The 26549-nt window shown below is 42.4% G+C and overlaps 1 protein-coding gene across 5 annotated transcripts in view; it reads left to right on the forward strand.

Annotated features, from left to right (window-relative positions):
• LYN (LYN proto-oncogene, Src family tyrosine kinase) overlaps positions 1–26296 on the forward strand; it is a 183069-nt gene extending 156773 nt beyond the window's left edge. For 4 of the 5 annotated variants that reach the window (XM_023538857.2, XM_003420002.4, XM_003420003.4 and 1 more), the window contains exon 13: positions 18223–26296. In XM_023538857.2, coding sequence (XP_023394625.1) covers positions 18223–18425 — 203 coding nt within the window. In that variant the 3' untranslated portion in view covers positions 18426–26296. Of the gene's footprint in view, positions 1–97; positions 10472–18222 lie in introns of those variants that run through there. The other variant, XM_023538856.2, reaches the window with a different exon arrangement.
• Positions 26297–26549: the final 253 nt, after the last annotated feature.

A 26549-nucleotide genomic window follows, 5' to 3' on the forward strand; every position in this document is an offset into this window, starting at 1 on the left:
GCTTGATATTAGCTGTTCTTTAGTGGAAATTGTTCTAAAATATGCTTATGTACTTCTCTGCACCTTATTTTACTGAGTGGATATTCTTTTTCTTCAGGAATTAATTCAACAACTTCTTTAATGCTTTGAATGTGCCTGGCACTGTCTTAGTATTGAGGATACTGGGGCGAATTCACCACAGGTGTTTCTCTTAGGAAGTGCACCTGATGGCGGAAGAAGCAGACGGATGACCGAGAATTTGTAATAGGTTTTCAGTTGGTTTTGAAACAGAAGCTTGTATAAAATGCTATGGAGTTTCTACCTCTTCCTGAAATAACTGCCTCTGATTTTATCAGTAAAAGAGCTTTCAGAACTTTGCCATCGGGATATCAGCAACTTGATCATTTCGTGTTTCCGGACCCAGCCCAATTTTGCCCACCTCTCCTTATTGCCAGGGTTTGTGCTGGCATGTTTAGGAAGAGGGTTTTTTTCTCAAAGACTTCATATCCTCATTAATCTTTGGCTTTTAACAAAATCCGTGGGTAAGATGAATTTCAAATGAAGTCTTTAATATTTAAAGCATTCCCTCATTCAAAAAGCTGTTTGCAGTAAGGTGGTTCTAGCCTGAGTTGTGTGTGTGTAGAGGGGACTCGGCTTGTTGGTGGTGGTGACTTCCCCCTCCCCTGCACCTCTTCTGCTTCCCCGCCCGCCGGGGTAGAGGGTGATGCTGACAGAGGGGCTCATCATACTGCAGGGGAGCAAAAACATAGGGACCACATGAAAGACAACCTTCACAGCTTGCGGACTTGGTCCCATCACTCCAAGGAGAGAAGGCATCCCGGGCCCAAATCCTAGACAAAGCCACAGAGTCCACCCAGTGTCCGTGAAGGAAAAGCCCCACACACCAGCAAGATCCCGACGACCTCGAGCAGCAGCATGCCCCTCGGGCGCAGCAAGTCCGTGCACTGCAGAGGGCGGGCTGGGTGCCCCTCCTCAGACAACGGCTCGCCCACCAGCGCCAGGGGCAGCACAGTCTCCGCCTTCCGTGGGGCGTGGACTCCAGCTCAGAGCCGAGAGCCCCAGAGCACCAGGACACTCCAAACTCCCGCGGGCGGCCAGCTAAGCCCAGCGGGCAGGCCAGCAGTGAAAACTGCCCCCTCCGTCACCTCCTCGTTTCAGTTCATCGTTAGAACCCTCAGAACCGTTTAAGACACTCTTTATTTTTTTTTAATTTTTATTTTTACGTACAAGCTCTTAGACAACAGCTCTCTGTTCTCTGTTTCCACTACTTTGTGTTTTGGTTTTTTTTTTACATTTTCCTTCAGGGATTCCCTGTCCCCACGAGGAATTTTTAAACCAAAACACCTCAGCCTGACAGCTTTTTCTGTGAATGACAGACGGCCGGCTGGACGTCTGAGCACATGGTGTCCTAAAAGCCCCCACTCAGTTCCCCCGGCCCTGCCGGGCGGCACGGCCTGGAGGACCCTTCCTTCCCTCACAAGCCTCTAGCCCTGTCCACCCTCCCCTCTGCCTGATGGACTGGGAGTCTGTGAACGGCTCTACATTAAGAAGACCGTTGGTTTGGAATATCAGAATTATTCCTACCCCCCTTTTTAAGGATTTTTTTTCCTAAAAAGCTAGTTATCACTCCTATTGGAAGACCAGATCCTTGAACAAGTTGGTGGTATAAAAGGGAAGTGGGGACGGATTTGCACAGCAGAGTCTTTGGCAGGGTTCACCGCTGGTTTTCCCGCAGCTCTGCTAAGCCTGTGTGGCAGCCCTGCGGGTGCATCGCCCTCCGTGATGTCCCTGGGAGAAAGGAGTCTTGAGGCATCAGCCACCAGGGAGTTGGTAGGGGGTAGTTTTTGGAGGGTAAGACAGGGAGGGGGAGGATTGGGTGAGGGTAGAGGTTTCCTTGCGAGGGCCAGTGGTGTTGTTTTGATATTTATTTCCTGATACTGAAATTTGAGTCTCAGTGAATTGTCCCTATTTCTGATGATGTCGGTATTGCAAAACGACAGATTTATGAAGTAACGATCACATCTTCCTTTCTTTCCTGGTGCACATCTAAGAAATAGAGCCAGCTGATTTTGTATGTAAATACCAAGAGCGATTTACCTGGCACTAAACCCACCCTTGCCCCCCGCGTTCCCGGCATGTGCTGGCTTCTAGTGTGTATACACTGTAATCTCAGTCCGTGTTTGATTCCATTCCATGGAAATAAAAAGTATGTTGTACACACTGTGGAAGAAATATCTTACAAGTTAAGGCTTCCCCCTTTACTATAAGTCTATAAATAAAAACTTATTTTATTCTTAAAAAAAAAATGCTCTTTGAGCATGCCGGGCCCTCTCTGGGCACAGGGACACCGCAGTCTCTAAGCCCCTGCCCTCAGGACCTAGGATTCTAGGAGGGAGAGATGGACGGTGACCACATAGACATTCCGTGGACGGTGCCTTGGAGAGTCCATGAAGCAGTTTAGGGATGACGTGTGCTCGTGGGAGGGAGAGGGTTGCTGTTTTTGCACACAGTGACCTGGGTTCTAGGCTCAGCAGCGTGGAAGAGTGAGCCTGGGCCTGCCGAGGGTGAGTGTCTTCACAGAGGATACCACAGCTCGCTCCAGGCAAGGGCAGGAACCGGCGTGGTTTGGGACTCGATGAGTGTTTGTTGAATGAACGAATGACTCACCTAGTTATTTAGTCTCTAGACAGTGCCTATGCTATGGGTGAGAAGGTAGGGGCTGAGCGTGATGAGGAGGCCAGAGCGTTGAGCGGGGAGTGAATTGGGTAGAGCCTTTTTGGCCATTTTACTCTGGATGACGTGGAAGCAGACTGCCACGTTTTTCTTCCACAGAGTGACTGGTGGATTTGAACCACCGATCTTTCAATTGGTGGCCGAGCACCTCACCACTGTACCACCAGGGCTATCTCACAAGAGGCTACCTAATAAGGTAAACTGTAACCGAATACGGTGATGTCATTCAGTATGTATGATGCGCTCCACAGTAATGTACAGATGAAGCCCCAGGGCTTGAAGAAGATGACTTGTTTGCCCAGAACCACACACCACTACCCCCTGGCAGAGTTGCTTCAGAACCAGGGCCAAATTAAGGCATGTGACAGCCCTAAAGACTGATAATCTGTGGTGCGCCTCCTCTGCCAGGAGGTAGTGGTACGTGGTTCTGGGCAAACAAGTCACCTTCTTCAAGCCCATCGGGCCTCATCTGAACCTGAGTGTGCAGCACAACGTAAGTATTGAACAACATCGCCTGTTAGGTTACAGTTTACTTTATCAGGTATCAGGTTAACGTGTGTGTGTGTTAGCGCTCCATGATGTAACTTATTTTTAAAGGAGACTATAATATTAGCAATGGAATGCAAAGGCAGCGTATGCCATTTTAGCAGAATGAGATGAACTGGATTATGAAATTTTTAGTGGACGTGGAATATAAAGATTTTTACTACATGCCACATTTTCTACAAAAAGAATATTCCACATATTCATTTAAATGAGTCAGTGAACTTAGTTGTTTCAACAATTAATGTAAAATTCTGTTGGTCTCCCAGAAAAGATCGACTTTCACCACTTTTGCTTTAAACAGTTCATACTTCAATTTCGAGGCTTGTTTCATAATAAATGCTGTAATTATAAATAAACAAATGAAAAGATGTCATAAAAGGAAATTTAATGATCAGAAAACAAATATTACAACTAATTACTATATTTTTTCTTAGATCTTTCAGCTCTAACATTATAATTAAAAACATTTCTTTCTATTTTTTACTCTTACAAATTCTTCAATGATTTCATCACTATTAAGCTACTGAACAATATCTACTTCCATACATAATAAGGATAATGAATCAAATCTTTCTTGAATCATTGTTGTACACTGAGGGTTTTTGAGCCTCTTTAGAGTCTTTAGGGATGAAAATGATCATTCTTCTGTTGTGCAGTTTGTGATCATTAAAGTCAGGGATATGTGTAAAGCAGTTTCAACACTGGGAAATACGCATTGTATTTTATCTTCTGTTACGGAATTATACGTGCCTAAACCCGTTGCCAAACCCAAGGCTGTTGAGTCAGTTCCGACTCTTAGCGACCTATGGGATAGAGTAGAACTGCCAAGGAGCACCTGGTGGATTTGCACTGCCGACCTTTTGGTTAGCAGCCGTAGCTCTTAACCACTATGCCACCAGGATTTCCCATACATGCCTATGTGAGCAAAGTTTGTCTTTCTTAAATCTGTTAACTTAGTTCTCATGTAAGAATGAAATCGTCTCACTTCCCCATAAAGGTTTGTATTTAAGTCATCGGGATAAGCCTGCACTAATTTCTTACATGCCTTCGTGCATTCTTCATCAGGTATATCCACACTGTTAAAGAAGGAAAATCTATTTGAAAGAATTTGACCCATTTTCTCCCATCTTTTCATGCAAGATTCGAGTTTGTCAATGATGGTATAGTATGTGAATCCGCAAAATCGATCTCTGGCACTCAGTGATAGTCCTGGAGTACTTCTTTCATTTAATTGTTTCTTTCTAATGCTTCTGTGACAGTGAACTGCTTGATAACCAGTATTTGGCAGTATTTGTTTTGTTCTGTTTTCAAATTTTTCAGAATCTTCTCTTAAATCATGTAAATACCCTGTTAATGACTGGTAGAGATCTGTGCACATCTTTAAATTTACTTCTGAATCTTGAAGAGCATGACTTGTTCAATGAAAATGCAGTGATACATTATCCCACATAACCAGCGTAAATACATATACTAGTGTTTGCATTTTGTGGGCAATGTTTTCAGCTTTTGTTTTGGTATTTTTTGTGTTTGGTCTTCAGCAGTATTTTCTAAGGCGTCTAGAATCTGAGTGAACAATTCCAGGATTGCACTCGTTGCTACAGCATGTGCCTCCCAATGTGTATTAGAAAGACATTTTAAAACTTGAGTATTGCCGAAATATGTTTAAAGAACTGCCCATCAGTGAGTAGAGGTAGTAAAAAATATGTAGAGTAATTGAACAGTAGAAAAAAATCAGCTGCTTCCGGACAGCAATCTAGGGTGCTGTGTCCTACACGATAAAGTGAATGCACACCACATGGTATGAAAACGGCATATTCACTGTGTTTTAAAATTTTCCGTTGCTGCCTTTATAACACCCTGACATACTGGCAGCATTGTCACAGGACTGGCATCTGCACTTAGAAAAATCAGTTTTGCAAACTTTACATAGTGAAGTACTTGATTTGCAGTTTCTTCACCAGCATGACTTTTTAAGCTAGTGAATGTGATAAGTCACTCGGCAGGTTTTCCATCTCTTGGAGATACATAAGATACATATTTTAAAACAATACTTAGCCGATCTGTTTCAAAAAGATCAGGAGTGGAATCTATAGACAAACTGAAATATCAAGCTATACTTATTTCACTGTGTTTTATCGACTATGCTAAGGCATTTGGCTGTGAGTCATAACAAATTATGGATAATATTGCAGAGAATGGGAGTTCCAGAACACTTAATTGTGCTCGTGAGGAATCTGTACATGGATCAAGCGGCAGTCATTCGAGCAAAAGAAGGGGATACTGCATGATTTAAAGTCAGGAAAGGTGTGCATCAGAGTTGTATCCTTTCACCATACTTATACAGTCTGCATGCTGAGCAAATAATCCGAGAAGCTGGACTACATGAAGAAGAACAGGGCATCAGGATTGGAGGAAGACTCATTAACAACCTGCATTATGCAGATGACACAACCTTGCTTGCTGAAAGTGAAGAGGACTTGAAGCACGTACTGATAAGGATCAAAGACCACAGCCTTCAGTATGGATTGCACCTCAACATAAAACAAAAATCCTCACAACTGGACCAGTAAGCAACATCATCATAAACGGAGAAAAGATTGAGGTTGTCAAGAATTTCATTTTACTTGGATCTACAATCAACACCCATGGAAGCAGCAGTCGAGAAATCAAAAGATGCATTGCATTGGGGGAATCAGCTGCAAAAGACCTCTTGTAAGTTTTGAAAAGCAAAGATGTCACCTTGAGGACTAAGGTGCACCTGACCCAACCCATGATGTTTTCAGTTGCCTTATATGCATTCGAAAGCTGGGCAATTAATAAGGAAGACCAAAGAATTGATGCCTTTGAATTGTGGTGTTGGTGAAGAGTATTGAATATACCATGGACTTCCAAAGGAATGAACAGGTCTTTCTTGGAAGAAGTACAATCAGAATGCTCCTTAGAAGTAAGAGTGGCGAGACTACGTCTCACATACTTTGTATGTGTTATCAGGAGGGATCAATCCTTGGAGAAAGATATCATGCTTGGTAAAGTAGAGGGTCAGCAAAAAAGAGAAAGTCCCCCAATAAGATGGATTGACACAATGGCTGCAACAATGGGCTCAAGCATAGCAACAATTTTGAGGATGTCACAGGACCAGGCGGTGTTTCATGCTGTTGTGCATAGGATCGATATGAGTCAGAACTGATTTGACTGCACCTAACAACAGCAACTTATTTCACTGAAAATAATTGATCAAACTTTATCATTTACTAAGTTTATTAAATGCCTTTGAATTGTGGCGTTGTGGTGTTCACGAAGAATATTGAATATACCGTGGACTGCCAGAATAATGAATAAATCTGTCTTGGAATAAGTACACTCAGAACGCTCCTTAGAAGCAAGGATGGTGAGACTGCGTCTTACATACTTTGGACATGTTGTCAGGAGGGATCAGTCTCTGGAGAAGAACATCATGCTTGGCAAAGTATAGGGTCAGCGGAAAAGAGGAAGACCCTCAAGGAGGTGGATTGACACAGTGGCTGCAACAGTGGACTCAAGCATAACAATGATCGTAAGGATGTCGCAGGGCCGGGCAGTGTTTCGTTCTGTTGTGCATAGGGTCGCTATGATTCAGAGCCAACTCAATGGCACCTAACAACAACAAGTTTATTAAGTCTTTATTAATTTGCCCCCACATTAATAATTGTCTTAGACATATACAATGGGTTGCCCTTTCCTGTGTTACCACATTTTGAGATGTGACCTGCTAAAAATGTATCAAACTGAGCAACAAGTTGAAGTAAACCCAAAAAATTTCCATTTTGGGGGGACACATGCACTTCATTTCTTCCTTGAAAAGATAGTCCATATTCAGGAATTGTTATAATGACAGCAGCACAATGTGTTGGAAAACAACTTTCCAATACTGATGTTCTTTACTACTTTGTTTCTAGTTCATGAGTTAAGCTAAAGCTATGTCTTTGGTTTAAGTACGACAACATACAATCTCTGTGAATTGAACTGTTTGCATGTTTATCAGTCATATTTGTGTTGCACCAATCCATGCAGAGCAAATTGAGAATTAAATGATTTAGGACTGAATAGTTTGCAAACAAAACAATATACAGAGCTGACTGATGGAGAATACAATAGCCACTCCTGCTTATAATTTTCACCATTAGCCTTGCACACTAGAAATATATTCTGGCTACAAAACCTTGTCTGTTTACCATCCAGAAATTTTCAACATGAATTTTCAAATGATCTACTGTGATGTTGACAGTCGCTTGGCCCCCTTTCAATCCAATAATTTACATCATTAGAAGAAAAATTATCCCACAAAGCAGGAGCTGTATTTTTGTTATTTGTGGGGTCTGCAGATGCAACAGTTTCAGATTCTAAAATAGTTTCACTTTCTACACCATTAGTATTTTTTTTACTATAGCAAGAAATGGATGCAGAATTTGGAAATTCTGTTGTATTTGTATTGCTATTTGTAATTTTAGCACTAGTGGTACCAGTACAACGATTTGCACTCATTAAACTTGAGTGTTCAGCAGAAGTCTCTTCTGATTCATTACATTTTAAAAAGGAAGTTAATTTTGAAATTGTCTTCAGGAACTCAAAATCTTTTCCTTTTTCTCTTCTGCAAGCTTTAGTTTTTTGCACTCCACTTAGTTGTTGCCATTTCATTTTACCTGGGTATAAAATTGTGTCACTTCTTAAATTTGGTTCTACTGTAGCAAATAAATTGAATAATTGAAAATAAATAAAATTTATAAAATAAAATTTACATTTAAATTTGGACAACACAAAAATTTATATTTAAAAATGAAGAGATGCTCATGATCATTAGCCATATACCAAAAAACAACCAAAAAAAAACCTCTTGCTGTTAAGTGGAGAGATGAAAACTAAAACTACAATGAGATACCATCTCAACACGACATCAATGGCACTAATCAAAAAACAGAAAACAACAAATACCGATGAGGTTGTGGCGAAACTGGAACTCTTATGCACTGTTGGTGGGAAAGTAAAATGGTACAACCCCTATGGAAAACGATATGGCACTTCCTTAAAAAACTAGAAATAAAAATATATGACTCAGCAGTCCCACTCCTAGGTATATACCCTAGAGAAATAAGAGCCGTCACACGAATAGGCACATGCACATCTGTGTTCATTGCAGCATTGTTCACAATAGCAAAAAAGATTGGAAACAACCTAATTGCACATCAACAGATAAATGGATAAACTGCACACAGTGGAATACTAAGCTATGCTAAAGAACAAAGAATCTGTGAAACATCTCACATGAATGAATTTGGAAGACATTACGTTGAGTAAAATAAGCCAATCCCAAAAGGACAAAGATTGTATGGAACTGCTATTATATAAATTTAAAACAACAACAACAACAAGAAAAGGCTCAAGCACAGGAAAAAAAATTCTTTGATGGTAACCAGGGAAGGGAAGGGGAGAGAGGGTAATTTGCTAAATAGAAGACATGTGGTAATATTGCTGAAGGGAAAGACAATACACTATATGGGGAAAGTCGGCACAACATAACAAAGGTAAAGGAAGACACTGAAAAGAGCAAGAACAAAGGGCAACTACCAAACTAAAAAAAAAAACCAAACCCATTGCTGTCAAGTCCATTCCAACCCTATAGGACAGAGTAGAACTGCCCCGTAGAGTTTCCAAGAAGCGCCAGCTGGATTCGAGCTGCCAGCCTTTTGGTTAGCAGCCATAGCTCTTAACCACTGCACCACCAGGGCAACTACAATAATTACTATAACATAGACAATCCTGCAACAATACTATTAACAGTGATTTACAAAGGGATGCATAGGTAGATAGGTATGTTAAAGAGGTATGGGAGGATGTAAGGAAGTGCACCTACCTGCAGATATAGGTTAGGTTGTGGATACCTCTACATACATATTTATAGATATTGCGTGTACTGATATAGGCAATAGAACACACAAGGGACACAGTCATGGAAACTTCTTCTGCACAACAAAACACCTCCCAAGATGGAGATTTTAGGCTTGATGGCTGAGGATCGTAGACTCGAGAGACATCTACGTCAGTTGGCATAACATAGTGCATAAAAACAATGTTCTACATTCTACTTTGCTGAATAGCGTCTGGGGTCTTAAAAGCTTGTGAGTGGCCATCTAAGATACAACTAGTGATCTCTTCCCATCTGGAGTAAAGGACAGTGAAGAAAACCAGGGACTCAAGGGAGCAGTTAGTCCAAAGGACTAACAGATTGCATGCATCATAGCCTACACAACCCCAAGACCAGAAGAACTGGATGTTTCCTGGCTGCCAGTACCGATGGCTCAGACCAGGATAACAATAAAGGGTCCCGAACAGAGCTGGATAAAAATATAGAAAAATCAAATTAATAAAAGATCAAACTTTTTGGCCTGATAAGAGACTGGAGGAACCCCTGAGACTACGGCCTTAAGATGCCCCTCTGACTTGGAACTGCAGCCATTCCCAGATACCATCTTTCAGTCAAGCAATAGAGAGGACTATAAAATTAACAGTAATACCTGAAAAGAGCATGCTCCATAGAACAAACAATTACACAAGACTAAAAGGCCAACATTTGCCCAAAAGTAAAGATGAGAAGACAGGAAAGGATAGGAAATCAAGACAAAAGGAAACGAGGAACCCAGGGTGGAATTGGGGAGGGTTTTGACACTGTGGGGATTGCAACCAATGTCCTGGAACACTTTGTGTACAATTTGTTGAATGGGTAGCTAATTTGTCTTGTAAACTTCAATGAAAAGCAATAAAATTTTTAAAAAATAACCCGTATATATGAATGTTACTGTTTAAATGATAACCCATATATACAAAAAAAAATCAGTTTGGAACATGTAATTTGGTTCTTCAGATCTGAAATGGTCAAAAGAAATAGTACTTCCAAGGCAGTCAGAAATAATTTATTTGTCATATGATGTTTGTTGGTGGGCCCTTTGCAAGATCTCCAGAAGTGTTTTTCATCTTGAAATACTACTTAAAAACTTGCACACTTGTCTTAGTCATCTAGTGCTGCCGTAAGAGAAATACCACAAGTTAATGGTTTTAACAAAGAGAAGTTTATTTTATCACAGTCTAGTAGGCTTCAAGTCCAAATTTAGGGCATCAGCTCCAGAGGAAGTCTTCTCTGTCGGCTCTCGACAAAGGTCCTTGTCATCAATTTTCCCTTGGACTAGGAGCTTCTCAGCGCAGAAACCTTGGGTTCAAAGGACACACTCTGCTCCAGGGGCTGCTTTCTTGGAGGTATGAGGTCCCCAACTCTGTTTACTTCCCTTTCTTTTTATCTCTTGACAGATAAAAGATGGTACAAGCTACACGCCAGGGGAGCTCCCTGTACATTGGATCAGGGATGTGACCTGAGTAAGGGTGTTATATCTCACCCTGATCCTCTTTAACAATATAATCTTGCCTCATTAACCACAGACAGAGATTAGGATTCATAATAAAAAAACAAACAAACCTGTTGCCATCGAGTAGATCCCTACAGGGTCTCTATGAGTTGGATTTATAATACATAGAAAAATTACATCAATCACAAAATGGAGGACGTTGACACAATACTAGGAATCATAGATTAACCAAGTTGACATATATTTTGGGGGGACACAATTCAATCCATGGTAGCACTCACTTTCCGTCCTTTGATGCTGCGTCTTCCCAGTTTGCTGGACTGCTGCTGGTATCCCATGGGGGCAAAAGTGATTGCAAAGATCGTGATACAAATACAAGGGTATGTGCAATCTGAAGAGGCATTTTGGTTCACTTTGCGCAGGACCAGATACTTCAGAAGCCACGTGATTATGGTGCTACTGGTGCGTTCTTCTGTGGTCAGTGAGAACTGAACGTGAGGTTATACCCGATCGGTCCAAAATGAACAGGAAAATATGACTGTTATATTTATAAAACTTATAAATATAGTATTGATAGCATATGAAATGGTATCAGTTTTATTTAGTGCCCTGCTAGTTCCCTTCCACTGTGGCACTTGCTCTTCCTTGTGTCCAGTCTGCTTGGCATCTACGGGTCTTTGCTTTGAACGACTGGTGCCCCTGTTTTGTTGATGCCCTAACCACGTGCTTACCTTGCTTGTTGGGTAATCCATCCATGTTCAGAACCCAGAGCATCTCCCAGGACTTTCACATACCCACTGTGCTCAGTGCCAAGGATCTGAAAATATTTTTGGTGAAAATCATAAAAATATGAAAGATCACAAAAAAGACAATAGAGCCAAGCAGAAATCCTTGACTGGTCTGCTGCCCAATTAGCTTGCCCTTTGTGAGGAACTGAGGGGTGTGAGATGTCTTTGGGAGTTCTGGGGTGGCGAGATTTAGCAGTCACGGGGTTGTACTTTGTGAGAGCCTGTAGGATTGCTGTGAGTTGGAATTGACTTGACAGCAATGGGTTTGGTTTTTTGGTTTTATAGTATTAGGAGAGCCCTGGTGGTGCAGTGGTTAAGAGCTCGGCTGTTAACCAAAAGGTCAGCAGTTCGAATCCACCAGGCACTCCTTGGAAACCCTATGTGGCAGTCCTGCTCTGTCTTACAGGATCACTAAGAGTTAGAATTCACTTGATGGCAATGGATTTGGTTTTGGGGAGGTTTTTATAGCATTAGGAAATATAAACACAATCATGCAAGCCTTGTTTACTTAAATATCAGAGGACTTGATTCACAGACAGCATAGAAATTGATAACATTGCCAAAATATTCCATTTCCCACCATCGTCATGAAACTGTCTATGGGAGACACACCTCTGGTAATCGAGTTATCTGATAATATTTTCTTTAAATACCTGGTAAAATACTGTGTATGCTGTTAAGCTTTTAAAAAGAAAAGTGATTTATAAAGTCCTATGCCTAATTTTTCAAAATAAAAAGGGAAGAAAGAAAAAATAAAAAGTCACGTAAAAAAGAACACATGTGTTTGAGGAGGGAAAAGACTAGAAAGTGTAATATACGAAAATGTTGTTACCCCTGGGTAATGAGAGAATAGGTTATTTCAATTTAAAAATGTTTTGTGGCAAAATATATATAACATAAAATTTGCCGTTTTAACCATTCAGCGACATTAATTATATTTACAATGTCATGTAACCATCACCACTGTCCATTTCTAAAAGTTTTTCATTACCTGCAACAGAAGCTCTGTACCCATTAAGCAATAACTCCTTTATCCAGTTGCTAAAAAAATTCATTGCCATCGAGTCGATTTCGAGTCATAGCGACCCTATAGGACAGGGTAGAACTGCCCCATAGGGTTTCCCAGGAGCAGCTGGTGAATTCGAACAACCCACCCTTTGGTTAGCAGTCGTCAAACGCTTAACCACTGCACCACCAGGGGCCCCCTAGTATCTTCTAATCTACTTTCTATCTCTATGCACTTGCCTGTTCTTGATATTTCATATAAGTGGAATCATATACTGTTTGTCCTTTTGTGGCTGACTTATTTCAATCGGCATGATGCTTTCAAGGTTCATCCATACTGTAACATGTATCAGGACTTCATTTCCCTTTATGGCTGAGTACTATTTTGTTGTATGTATGTACCACATTTTGTTTATCCAGGTCATCTATTGATAGGCATTTAGGTTGTTTCCACCTTTTGACTATTGTGAATAGTGCTGCAGTGAACACTGGTGTACATGTATCTGTTTGTGTTCCTGCTTTTAACTCTTCTGGATATATAGTTAAGCGTGAAATTTCTGGGTTGTATGGCAGTTCTTTGGTTAACTTTTTGAAGAACTGTCCAACAGTTTTCCACTGCTGCTGAACTATTTCACATTCCCACCAGCAGTGAATGAGGGTTCCAGTTTCTCCACATCCTCACCGGTACTTGTTATCTTCCATTTGTGTATTTGTTTGTTTTTATCATAGCCATCCTAGTGGGGGTGAAGTGGTATCGCATTGTGGTTTTGATTTGCATTTCTCTGATGACTAATAATGCTGCGCATGTGTTTATTGGCCATTTGTGTATCTTCTTCAGTGAAATGTCTACTCAAGTTCTTTGCCTGTTTTTTGATTGGTTGTTTGTCCTTCTGTTGTTGAGTTGTGGGAGTTCTTTGCATATTCTGTCAAGGGTGATGGTACAGCCATAGGACTGATTGTCAGCACCCGCATGGGTCAGCACCCTCAAGGGCTCAGCATCCTCAGGTCTTTTCTTTGGGGCCATTTAGTTTCTTCAGAAGAGAATGTTCTTGCCTCACCCCCCCCCCTTTAGGGTGCTTGTAACCCCAATGTTGAGCCTTCCGGGGCTTTGTCAGGTGAAATACCTTCCTGATTGCTGTGGTCCCTCTGTTGTGGGCACTTTGGCTTTCCCCTCCTCCTCTCTGCCACGATCACTTCTCCCTCGGATTTCTTTATTTATAACTAATGGTCCCGGCTGACAGGTGTCTCTTAGTTTCATGAACGACAGTTTAAGTTTCTGTTTCATGTTCTGTTTTTTTTGTTTTGTTTTGTTCTGTTTTAATTTGGGAAGTGATTTACAGAGAAAAACAGGAGGCAAAAAAAAAATCTTTCCTTCACTATTTTAAAATCAAAATGATAATTATCCCTATATGAAGTTTATAAAGAAAAAAGGGGTCTCTGTGGTTGTGGGATTGGTTTTGCTTTGCTCTTATAAAGAGAAGGGAAGTCTTTGAAAATGACAAGGCCTTCTGAGGCATTGTCTTAGGCTGAGTTCTCTGGAGAAGTGAACCAGTGAAGTGTATAGAGAGAGATTTATACCAGGGAAATGGCTCATGCATTTGTGGAGGCTGGCAAGGCCCAAGACCATGGGTCAGGCTAGAGACTGGCTGACACACCTGCAGAGGCTGACGAACCCAAGACTGGCAGGTAAGCTGGCAGGCCGCTGGCTCACAGGCTGTGGAGGCTGACAGATCCCAAGATCAGCAGATAAGCTGTTAGCTCAAGTCCCAAGAGCCCGAGGTCAGATGAACAGGAGCCAGCTGCAGGATCCAGAGCCCACTAGCTTTGCCAGGAAGTCCATATATATTGGATGCAGGCTGTAAAAACAGCATGGGGGTGGCGTCTGATCTCCTTTACCTTCACAAGGGAAAAGGAGAGCCAAGATCGACAGCCCAAGGTGGACTCCCATGAGGTGGAGGTCAGACACGCCTCCTCTGTCCACCATCTTTACCAATTCTGAAACCAACTGACCCCCTATGGCATTCTCTATTTCTCTGCTAGGTTGATAATTCATTGCAATGGCCACACAGAACTCGCAGACAATAGTCACTGTTATGGGATTTATTAGGGAAGTAACAGGTTACAATTCAGGCTCAGGAGCACTCAGGGTACAGTTCTTCCATCAGGACAGCCTCTGCCCAGCTGTGCCACAGGCATGCCTCTCTCTGTCCCCTCGGCCTTTGCCCTGCTCAGGCAAGTGTCACAAAGCTGTTTTAGCCCCTGCCAAAAAGTTTCCAGATGCATCCTGCTCTGCCAGTAGGCCTCGGCCCAAAGGCACTCAGCTTTCTCGCTCCATGGACCAAGAAGCCCACTGCACGGGCTCCTGCCGGTCTCTCCTGCCCCCATTTCTCTCTCTCTCTGTCTGTCTCGGTCTCCTGGTTCTAGGAGCTTTCGGCACAGGAATCCCAGGTCCAAAACACATGCTGCCTCTTCTTCCTTGGTAGTGGCGGGATCATCTCCTTCCCACCTCTGGGATAGCTGGGGTTGCAAATCTGACCAGTCCCCTTGGTGGGCCACAATTACCCTATTTGCACAGTCCCAATCACTTGGATAGGACTTACAAGACCCCAGCAAGAAAGGCCACACAAAATTGATCCATCCCACTGCACAGGCCACACCCCCAAGGAAACTTCCTTTGAACTGATTGTTTGCTCATAGCAGATATCATCAAGGAGGTGATTACATCACTACATGGTTGCTTAACTATATCGTAACATCCAAACCACTGAGAATCATGGCCCAGCCAAGCTGATACACAACCTTAACCATCACAGGCATCATGTCTTTTCTTGCTGTTTCTTACCAGATATTTCCAGCATCTTAGTGGCCTGCGTGAACTCAAATTCAGAAACTCACTCTGCTGCAAATGTTCCTCTTAGTGACAATCAGTGTTCAGAAAAAAATAAGTTGTTCTTTTGGAAGGAGTATTATTGGGTTGGGAACTGGTCCACGGTAACTGTGCTTCCTTCCTCCTGTACTCACATAGGGCCCCTGTGTCTTTAAAGACTCTTTCAGTTCACGGAGCTGCGGGGCTCCCATCTACTGTCCCTAACTACCTACCCCTTTTCCAGTCGCTGCTGTACCCCATTTTTCTTCTTCCTCTGCCCCTTCACCAACTTTTAACTGCATGTGTGTTGTAGTAGAATTGTGATCCATAGGGTTTGCAATGTCCGATTTTTCGGAAGTAGATCACCAGGCCTTTCATCCAAGGCACTTCTGGGTGGACTTGAACCTCCAGCCTTTCCATTGTCAGCTGAGTGCATTAACCATTTGTACCAGCCAGGGACCTCCACCAACTTTTAGTCTCAGCTGATTGCTTCCCTCTGCAGATGTCCTTTCCTGCCCACCCACCCCCAGTGCCTCTCCTGAGGTTGTGTATCTTCCCCGCTAGGCTTTGTGCCATGTGAGGACAAGACTCTGCTTTGGTCATCTTTGTGTCTCTCAGGGCTCAGTGCTAGCTAGCTGCTAGCCCATAAAATAAATGCTTGTTGAAAGAATGCGTGGTACAATATAAAATTGTTTATCTTTTGATATCACTAGCCAGTGGGTGTTTGCTTTCCTTAACTAAGCAACAGACCAGTTACCAGGTGTGAGATGTGGTCTTGAGGGCTGGCTGTGGTCTCGCCCTTCGTCTTTCTCTGTTCCATGAGACTTGTCATACAATAACTCTATATTGTTTGTTGGTTTACCTGCACACAAAAAAAGAGAGACTTCAGAGGCTTGCTTCTGACTGCTCTTGGCAAGCCATGCTCCCCAGGCAGGTTGGAGTACACTTGGCTTTTATCTACATCATTGAGAGAGTTCTTTAGTCAGGAGAGCTCACGAGAATGAATGAGGAAGAAACAGTCAGCACTGGGGCAGAGGGGCCCTAGAGAGGTTTCTCTTCTCTGGGCATATTCTGACCTTCTGTACAGTGGGGGACTCTCTAGTAAGGAAGTAGAAGAGATACTCCTAACCAGCTTGCAGGTCCAGCTGCTGTTTACATCATCCCGGATGCTAGTCCCCCCACCAGTCTCCCAGAGATTCACTCAGTCGCTTGCAAAAGTAAACACAGATACTCCTTCTGAAATATATCCAAGTGAGCTCACTTTGCCAATTACAAAAGCCAGAGCAGCACTGAAGCCACATCATGTTATTGAGCCCAGAATCCTAAATAAAGTGATGCAAATCTGTCCCTTGGCTTCAAGCAATGAGAGTCAAATGAAGCCTTCCAGTTAGAAAATTCCAGTTACATAAATACTTGAAGTTGGTGTTTCAGAAGTAGACTTGAGCAAAATTAATTCATCATGTAAACAACGCATAGGAGATCTGAACAATTACAGAGTTTGCGTGGATCTTGCAATTTCGAAATCAAAGGTTCTACCAAGACAGTATCATACCTTCTTTCAGGGGTTTAAATTGGGAAGGACGCCCCAGTCCCTGTACGCCACCTGTCCTTAGAGGAAGAAGGGTTAGTTAAGGGCACAGGATCTCAGACGTTACTGATCATTACCCATGGTAAGAGATGCACAGGGACCCATTCTCTAGGGAAAACGGAAGTTTCACAAAACCGTACTGAGCTGAACTGCTGTATGTTTTGCTGTGTATATTTTCAACAACAGCAACAAAATAAAAGAAAAAGAAAACCTTCTAAAGCACAGTCCCACTCTGACCCAATGTGGGGTCACCACAAGTTAGAATCAACATACTGACTTTTACTATGTGCAGTACATAGTGAGATTGTCTGTCTTACTGTGTTTATAAAACACCAAGTAGCACCAAAAAAAAATAATAAATTTGTTGATCTCAAGGAGGGGATTACCCACAATTTGAAAAACCCTGATGGGAGAATAAATTCAAAAGAAGATTCTCTATCAAATCTAGAAAAAGCTACCTCCCCTAAGGCTTTAGCTGTCTTTTAGAAGAGGGCAGTGTGCTTCAGGGGTAGCATTCTCACCTTCCACGCAGAAGACCTGGTTTTGGTTCCCAGCCAGCGTACCTCATGCACAGCCACCACCAGTCTGTCAGGGAGGCTTGCCTGTTGCTATGATGCTGAACATGTATCATCTGAGCTTCCAGACTAAAATGGTCTAGTTAGAAAGGCCTGGCAATCTTCTTCCAAAAGTCAGTCATAAAAACCCTATGGAGCACCACAGTTTGATCTGCTACCAATCATAGGACCGAGCAGTATTTCATTTCATTGTGCATGGGGTTGCCAGCTCAGTGGCAGCTAACATCTTCTAAAATCTTTTCAGTGACCACCAATGGTAGAATCTAGGCATGGAAAAGAGATAGTTATGGAAAGGAAATTGGATGTGGTGAGTGGAGCTCTTCCCATAACCAAAATGTCAGCAGTTTGAATCTACCAGCTGCTACTTGGAAACCATATGGGGCAGTTCTACTCTGTCCTATAGGATCGCTGTGAGTCAGAGTCAGCTCAACAGCAATAAGTTTGTTTTTGGGGGGAGTTAATTCAATAGGTGAGTCAAGTCCAATACCCTTTCGCTATTAAAGGAAATGTGCTTTGTCTTCTACCAGCCACGTTTGCCTGTTTTCTCCTTGGCTAACTGAATGCTGTCTTGACCCTCCATACTGAAATTTACATATTTAGTTGTTTACAGAAATCTTTAGACTGTACAGCTTGCTTTTATTAATGGCTGCAGGATGTGGGTAACACAAAGAACACTGCCTTACTTGATGGTCCAGTCCGGCTTCTAAACGGTGTATTTCGTTTGCTGTAGGGAGAACCAATGCCGACGTGATGACCGCCCTGTCTCAGGGCTACAGGATGCCCCAAATGGAGAACTGCCCCGATGAGCTGTACGAGATCATGAAGTTGTGCTGGAAGGAGAAGGCTGAAGAGAGGCCCACGTTTGATTACTTACAGAGCGTCCTGGATGACTTCTACACAGCCACAGAAGGGCAGTACCAGCAGCAACCTTAGTGACAGGGAGACTTGTGTCCAGGGCGGGGACAGCTATCTCAGCTGTCTTGTTTCAAAAGAAAAAATCACCGGCCGCACAAGTTATTCATGTGCTCAGACCATCGGCTGTGCCTGCTCCTGACAGCAGAGGCTATTACTCAGGAAGAACACCCTCTACATGGAAAAGGATTCTCTTCTAGACTGGGGTCCGTGGGTCTGCGTCTTGGACCGCTCCTCAGCTGGTCATCCTGCTTTGCGAGACCAATCTCTGACTCCAACCTTCTGAGAAGAGAACACCCGTTCTACCCCAAATGCACATACAACTGGACCTGTGACCCAAGGGTTCAGAGACCACTGCAACAAACCCCAAATAGTAGCAGAATGATACTCATTTATGACGTCAGAGTAACCCGATGTTCATCATGGCACTTCTTTGTAATTTCTATATGCTTTGGCTTATTTTGAAAAAAAATTTTTTTTTTTTTTTTTTTTACTAATCCAACCTTTAGATTTTGCAGATGAAGTCAGCAGCTTAAAAATGTCTTTCCCAGATTTCAGTGTTTTTTCCTTCCCCTGAAATTTGAGACTGTTAATCATTTCCTTCCGTGGAGACTGCGCAGACAGACCCCCGAGACCGGAGGCTGCAGGGGCACTTTCCGTTCCTTCTGTGGAAGTGTTGTTTTTGTCTGCAAAGAGCTGCAGTGTCTCATCAACTCTGCAGGGCTGAGCCAGACCTCCAAGGAGATGAGAAGATGCCACACCTTGCCTCAGAAACTGCTCAGTCTGAAAAAAAGAATGTTTTTAACAGTCCAGCTTTTCAATTCCACAATTCCCTTTATCCCTATGTACAGACTTTTTTGACAGTGTAGTTTGGAAAAACAGAGTCTATATAGGGCCTTCTAAAAGGGAAACATAAGAATTCTCTTTATTGCTTCAAATGATTTTAAAATTATTTTAATGAACAAATATTAATTTTAGGTGTACTCGAAAAGTAAAAATGCCATGTTTGGGGCTATTTTTGTGATTCTGCAATCTTTTTAAACTGTATAATGTGTGCGAGACTACTTATAGCCAAGGCTCCAGTGAGCCACCATAGCAAGAGACAAGAGGTTTTGTTTACTAGGTTTTTCTACTGTAGGCTCTGAATGGAAAATGCTGTATCACATTTACTTCTGCTATCATGTACATACCTAATATTCTATTTTTTGATTTTGTTTTAATACATCTGGCCCAATAACATTTCCAAATTTTTACTTGTATTTCACATTTCCAACCATCCTCAACGTCAAAAAGAGAGCCAACTGGGGAGAAAATGAGAGGTGATTCTATCTAGTTAGATGGTTTAACAAATGTGTACAAGTTCTACCTCTAGCCTTTGTTTTCAGGTAGAGAACTGGATGGCCTGGACACCTGAACACCCCTTTATGGAGGCAAGTAGAGTTTGCATTCAGATAGGCTGAACAAGCACCATGAATATCTCATTTTGGTATGTGTTGCCTAGGCAGTGGGTGGAAAGGATACAACAATCCACTTTTCCCTAAATTTTAACTTCCTTTCCTATGTGATTTTTTTTTAATATCCTTTCTAAAATGTTCTAAAATTCTCAATTCACAAGTTCTTGGTCACAAAGATAGACTATGATAATCATAATGTCTTCATTCCTGGTACATTGATTCACAATGGTATGTTTCCTACATACAACCCCTCCATTGGCATTTTATCTCAGTCAGAATCGCAAATACTACACAATATATTACCTGAGGAGGGAGGGTAAAGATTCTAAGACACAAAGAAGCTTCCAGAAAAATTACTAAATTCATTTTCACTTTGTTTTCTCCTCTCAACCCTGCTTCCTTTTACCACTTTACATTTGATTTCGCATCTCAATCAAGTATGTGACCCCCACGTGTCACCTTCTTCAGCTCAGGCCTCATTGCCCTCTCTTAGCATGTGCCAGAGCCCCTTGGTACTCAAAACTAAGGAAAAGCAAGTAGAGCCTTCCTGTGGCAGCAGGACTCTAGCCTCCTACTGACTGACAAGCAAAGTGAGGGGCTGCACAGGTGTTCTTATTCAGAACTTCCAGTAACAGCAATGCCCACCTACCCTCCCCCACAAGATTCTGACTCCATTGTTGTGCAGTGTGTGTGTCTCTTTTAAAAGCTTCCTAGGTGAATCTAATGCACACTCAGAGTTCAGAGCCATCCCACTGGCTTGACCCACATTTCAAAGCTATCTACTCAAAGAAACTCAGCATTCTCTTCCCTTAGATGGTTTAGTTTCCCACAGGAGAGTGTAGGAACATAGGAAGAAGAAAGCAAAAATGTTTTCATGCTTACGCACCTTTTTCCTTTCTGATGAACATGAAGCTCACCGAACCTAAAGTAACACTTGTAGGCTTGACGCCGGTGTCCCTGATAGAAACGGCCACTAGTGTTTTGTAGCTTCTCTGAACATGGGTCCTTGGGTTTTGCCAAAATTCCATTGCAGAGAGAACATCAGACAAGCCACTGGAAACACACACTGCCCAGGCCTTCTTTTTAGGAGAAATACTGCACATAGAAGCTATGAGCCTTGTCTCAATGTGTATAAACAATCAGTAGAAGGAAGGGCTGTATGTATCTACGTATACAATGGGGATAGACCCAAAGCACTGAAACATGATTGTAAGTATCAACACGTTTCCATTTCTGCCTGTGGTGCCTCCTTTCCCTTTGTCTTGCTCTCACAAATGACGTTCAATAGTGGTAGCTGCTAGGGTACTCAACACTGAAACATCAGCATTTTCATTCAACTGAGTGAAAGAAACCGGCATTCTATGGCTCAATAAATAACTCAGCCATTAAGATTTAATTGCCACATGCCACAGCCAGTTCAGTTTCATGCTTTCTCAGCCAAGTGTCTCTCAGATAAGCTCACACCACCCTCCTTTCCTTTTAATGTCTTCCTTTATTTTCTACTTATGCCTAGTGGAAAGGAGATTCCAGTTCTCTGTCTCCTACATTTTGTCTACATAAAGTTAAGAACCTGAAAAGACTGAGTGAAAACAAGCCTTGCTGTGCTACATGATGGAGTTGGTGACTATAAACACAAAGATATCTGTACACCTGCCATTTACCCAGTGCCCTCTTTTGTGCTTGGCACTTTATGAAAATTAACTCACACAATAATCCTTTGCAATATGGACAACATGTCATTCCACAGCTGATAGGACAGGTTCTTTTAAAGCCACAGAAGGAATAGACTGACTCTGCTTCATGTTGTTTCCTTATGAAATAAAACAAATGAAATGCTTTTGTAGTGGAATCTCCCTGGCTCAGTGGGATGTTCTAAATGGACAGGGGGTTACGTACAAAACATTCCACTAGAGTCCACCCAGAGATGAGGGAAAATGTCCCCTTTGTTATTTTAGTTGTGGGAGAAAAGTCATGCAAAAATTTATCTCACCAGTCATACTTCTTAAAGATAATTTATAGAGGCTACAGTTTTGGATAAAATGTTTGGATAACATTTTTGCTCCATTTTAGAACATGAAGATGTATTAAGACTGATAACATTTGATGTCAGAAAGTTCTAATATGATACATGTGTAGGAGGACTCCAATTTCCTGAGTTCTTACAAATCTTAATACTTAAGATAGGAGTGCCAGAAATATTTCCAAGATGGCCACAGTGCAATCTTGAGTTATGTCCCTTAAACCTAGAACTGATAGGACAATCTTAGTGGCCTCCGTTTCTAGATTATTGGAAAGATATTGCTCACAAATAATCTGGATTGGCCAATGTGCAGTGTTAACAGAGAACTTCTAGAATGAAAAGTGGCCTCATCTACAGCATCAAAAAATCTGTGATTTTTTTTCTCATTAACTTTAAGTTGGAGTTGGACAACAGGTCCTTTATCCCTTATCTGCCACCCTTGTGGTCAGATTTTTTTTTTCTGTTTTTTTAATTTAGACTGTTAATACAATGAATATATAGAAAGTTTAATGGTAAAAGCCCCAGTGACAACTGGAAAAGGAAACTTTAATCAAATTTTTTGCAGGGAAATGCCTGAAAATTCACACTAACTGGAATGATTATAGCCTATAAATTCCATCCGGTCAAATTTTGCACCAAATGAGTTTAAAAAGAAAACTTTCAGTTCTCAGAATTGGGAATTGTGGAAAGCGGATGTGAACCTGTACCTGGAAAGCTTGAGGAACGTGTAAGAGCTTCTAGTACCAGTGGTATATTTGATTCAAGTGGAGGACATCTAGATGTGGTGACTCAAAAACCTACACAGCCATGTTCAAAGATGCCAAATATTTATGCCTCCTCTTGAAACAATAGTCAATCGTTAATAAAATGTCTGACCAAACATTGCCTGGGTAGGCGGAGGAAGGGTTCTAATACATAGCAGTTCAGTTGAGGGAGGGGAGAATCAAGAAGTTTTAGTCAATCATAAGAGCTAGGGAGTGAATAGCTAATAGTCAAGGAATGCAGTAGTAAGCTACCTTAAACCAAAAATAAACCTGTTGCCGTCAAGTCGATTCCGACTCATAGAGACCCTATAGGACAGAGTAGAACTGCCTCATAGGGCTTCCAAGGAACGCCTGGTGGATTCAAACTGCTAACCCAAAAGGGTTAGCAGCCATAGCTCTTAACCACTTTGCCACCAGTGTTTCCTTAGGAGCTCAGAAATAGCCACAACAAAAAGAAGTAGTTGTTCATAACGCAAAAGTCAGGCCACACTGGGAGTATCACATTCAACTCTGAACACCATACTTGAAGCTATCCGTCCAGCGTGGGCAATTGGGGTGTGTGAAAGGACCAGCGAGCATGTCAAGTCTGGAAGTCCTCGGGCAGTCGCTGAGAACTATAGTCCAGATGTTTCTTATTTTGATGGCAGAGGAGGATGAAATCATTTAAAAAGTGTGCTCGGTCAGTGAAGTATATTTTGAATCCTTCTTTGGGAGACTTTTTCAAAGTGGATGCTCACCCCTCATCTCTTTTTTGTCAACATCCTTCACTTTAAATAAGGCACTGGGTGGACTAATAGTAGTTACTCAGTAAAGCACTTTATTGAGCACTGAGCTATATGCAGGAACTGTGGTGGATGCTGTGAGGGACATGAAAGTTTAGCCTCAAGTTGCCTGCTTTAAGGGGACAAGTACAACAAAAATAAAGCTAGAGCAAAAAAATTATTTTAAGGGGAAAAAACAGGTATAGTGTGTGGAAGATCATTCTGAAGACAGAACTCAGAGCTGGCTGAAGAAAAGGGAGGGAGAGAAAGAAAAGACTTCATAAAATAAGTGACATTTGGGTTTGGCCTTGAAGGATAGGATGCTGACAGCCAAAACTATCTACTACGCAGGTTGTACCTCATTTCTAGATAGCCAGGAAGCCATTAGAAAAAGGGCACCAGTAATTAATATGGATTTCTCCATAAATACCATGTCCTTCCAATCAGAGCTTGAACACACGTTAGCACATGGGAAGTAGCATTTATTACTTATAAAAGAAATAGACAACATACAACAGGCGAGCAGCCCCCCTGCTCAAAAGCTGTCCAGGCAGAGATGACAACTTTTCCATTCATGCCACATTTTGTGTCCTGGGTGAGGGACTTAAGGACACTCCGATCCCCCCTGGTTTCTGGAAGCTGTCCCATGAATATAAAGAACTTTTCCATGTAAGCCTTCCACCTGGTATCATGGGCGAGGGACACATGGGAACCTACCTACTACTGTTACCGCAAGTCGCAGATTCGAGCCGCCTGCCACAAAGCCAATAAGACAGGAGGAGGTAAGCAGCAAGAGGGCTTTATTGAACACCGTTTTCAAGAGACAGAGGGTTCCCCAAATTCTTTCTGCCCCAAAAGGGCGAACTGGAGGGTTATATAGGGAGAGGGTCAGGGTTTAGAGATTTCTGGGAATGTTGATTCTTCTTTGAGGTGGACATAATGACGAAGTGACCTATTGTTGACATCTAGCAGGTCTCTTATCACCATTCTGGTTTCAGTTGCAAGATGGATCCAGACTTTGCTCAGTTATCTCGGGTCTGTGATGGTATTGCTCATTGTCTTGTCTCCTGGTTTAATCAACAACAAAAATCTTGATTACCTTGTTTTTCTACAAAGGAACTTGTTTTTCTACAAAGAAACAATCATGAGACAGATTCCAGAGCAACTAATCAACATTTTCAAAGACTAAAGATTTAATCACAGCTTATACAGCTAAACAAGAAAATATATTCTCTTATTTTGATACTGAAACACTAAAGAAAATGTATTTTCTCTACTTCAGTACTTGTCTCCCCTAAGCCAGGTAGTTCGACATTGGTGGGCTGTAAGCTTAACGCTATGCGTCCCCATTAGCACCACAGCTGAGGAGACCAGGAGGTCCCCCAGCCAACCATTTTTATACTCCAAAACTCACATGGCATGCTACTTGGGCAAGCCTCAGGCCTCAGGGGATGGGGCGGTGGAGGCCTCACAATGCTCTCTCTCTGAAGCTTGTTGCCAAGGAGATAAGTAGGAGACTCCCAGCTTATTTACAAGTTTTAAGTATGGTCTAGCTATTTTAGAAAGACAAAGCAAACTCATTGCAGTAGAAACGATTCCTACTCATAATGGACCCTGTAGGTCAGAGTAGAACTGTCCCGTAGGGTTTCCAAGGAGTGGCTCGTGGATTCAAACTGCTGACCTTCTGGTTAGCAGCTGTAGCTCTTAACCACTGTGCAGTCAGGGCTCCAGAAAGACAAAAGATACCTTAATTGCTCAGACTATTTTCAGGAACCAGATACAAAAAGACAACCTTGTTGTTTGTTCCACGCAGCTGAAAAGGAGACTGCGGAGACATTTCAGAGAAATGGTACAGCACGTAAAGGGGCAGGGCAGGGAAGTGTGGGAAGCCTGGAAGGACTGCAGAGAGCCACTGGGACTGGTGGAATTAGGTGTAAGGTTCTCAAACAAGTGAGCATGCGCATCCCCTTGAGGCCATGTTCCGAGGATAGCTGGGTCCACTCCAGCATTTCTGGTTTAGCAGGTCTGAGGAGAGGCCCAAGGATGGCTGGAATGTTGCCGGCCCCTGTCTGCCCCTTGAGAACCACTGAACATACAGGAATTTCATGGCAGGGGCGCCCAGTACACCAGAATGAGGCCACATCTTAGAGAAAATGTTAAGTCCCAGGTGAGAAGTTTGGTGGTGGCATCACTACACCTTTGAGAGTGAGGGCACAGCGTAATGGAAGGCCACCATGGCCCCTGGAGCCACACTGCCTAGGTTCCTTCACCTGCATGTTTGTTGTGCTCAGCTATGAATGGGAGATAGGGTCCCTGGGGAAGCAATGATTAAGCGCTTGGCTGCTAACAGGAAGGTCAGCAGATCAAACCCATCAGTGGCTCCACGGGAGCAAAGACCTGTTGATCTGCTACTCTAAAGATTTACAGCCTAGGAAATCCTACTGTACCCTATAGGGCTGTTAAGAGTCAGAATCAACTTGATTGCACACAACAACAACAACAACAACACAAATGGGGATAATGATAGAGTACTTACCTCATAGGGTTGTGATGAAGATGCAGTAAGTGCTATTTCATTTAAAAGCCAGACCCTAGTTAAGTCAACAGGTTCATGAAGTAAAGATGTTAAATCAAGATGTTAAATAAAATGCAGTGTTAGAAAAGCATGTTATAAAGTCCCATCAGTTAGCAATATGAGGGACAGATGGACTGAAAAACCAATACAAAAATAAGGAGACTGTTAAAGGGCCTCAAATGGAGAAAAAGTAAGAACCCAAACTATGCCTGTTCCAGAGGCACTGGCAGCAGACATGCCCACAGTTTCAGTTTCTCTCATTTGAGGTGGGATGCAGAAATCTGCCTTAAAAGAAAAAAAAAAAAAACTTCCCCCCCATGACATTGATTTAGATATCAAATTATAACACTTGAAGAAACTCAGCTAGAGAATTAGACAGTTGGATTTGGAGTGAGAAACCTAGTGAAACTAGGAGTGTCTGATCATGGGGAAATTTTTGGAGAGCTAAAGAACAAGGAGGATCTGCCATCAGGAAGAGGGGCAGGACCAGCCAAGGCCATGTTGAAGGAGCTTGGGAAGTTAGAATAGTGCAGCCATGGAGTCCAGGGAACCGAGGAAAGGCTGGGCAGCC

This window comes from Loxodonta africana, chromosome 18 (genome assembly GCF_030014295.1).
Source record: "Loxodonta africana isolate mLoxAfr1 chromosome 18, mLoxAfr1.hap2, whole genome shotgun sequence".
NCBI lineage: Eukaryota > Metazoa > Chordata > Mammalia > Proboscidea > Elephantidae > Loxodonta > Loxodonta africana.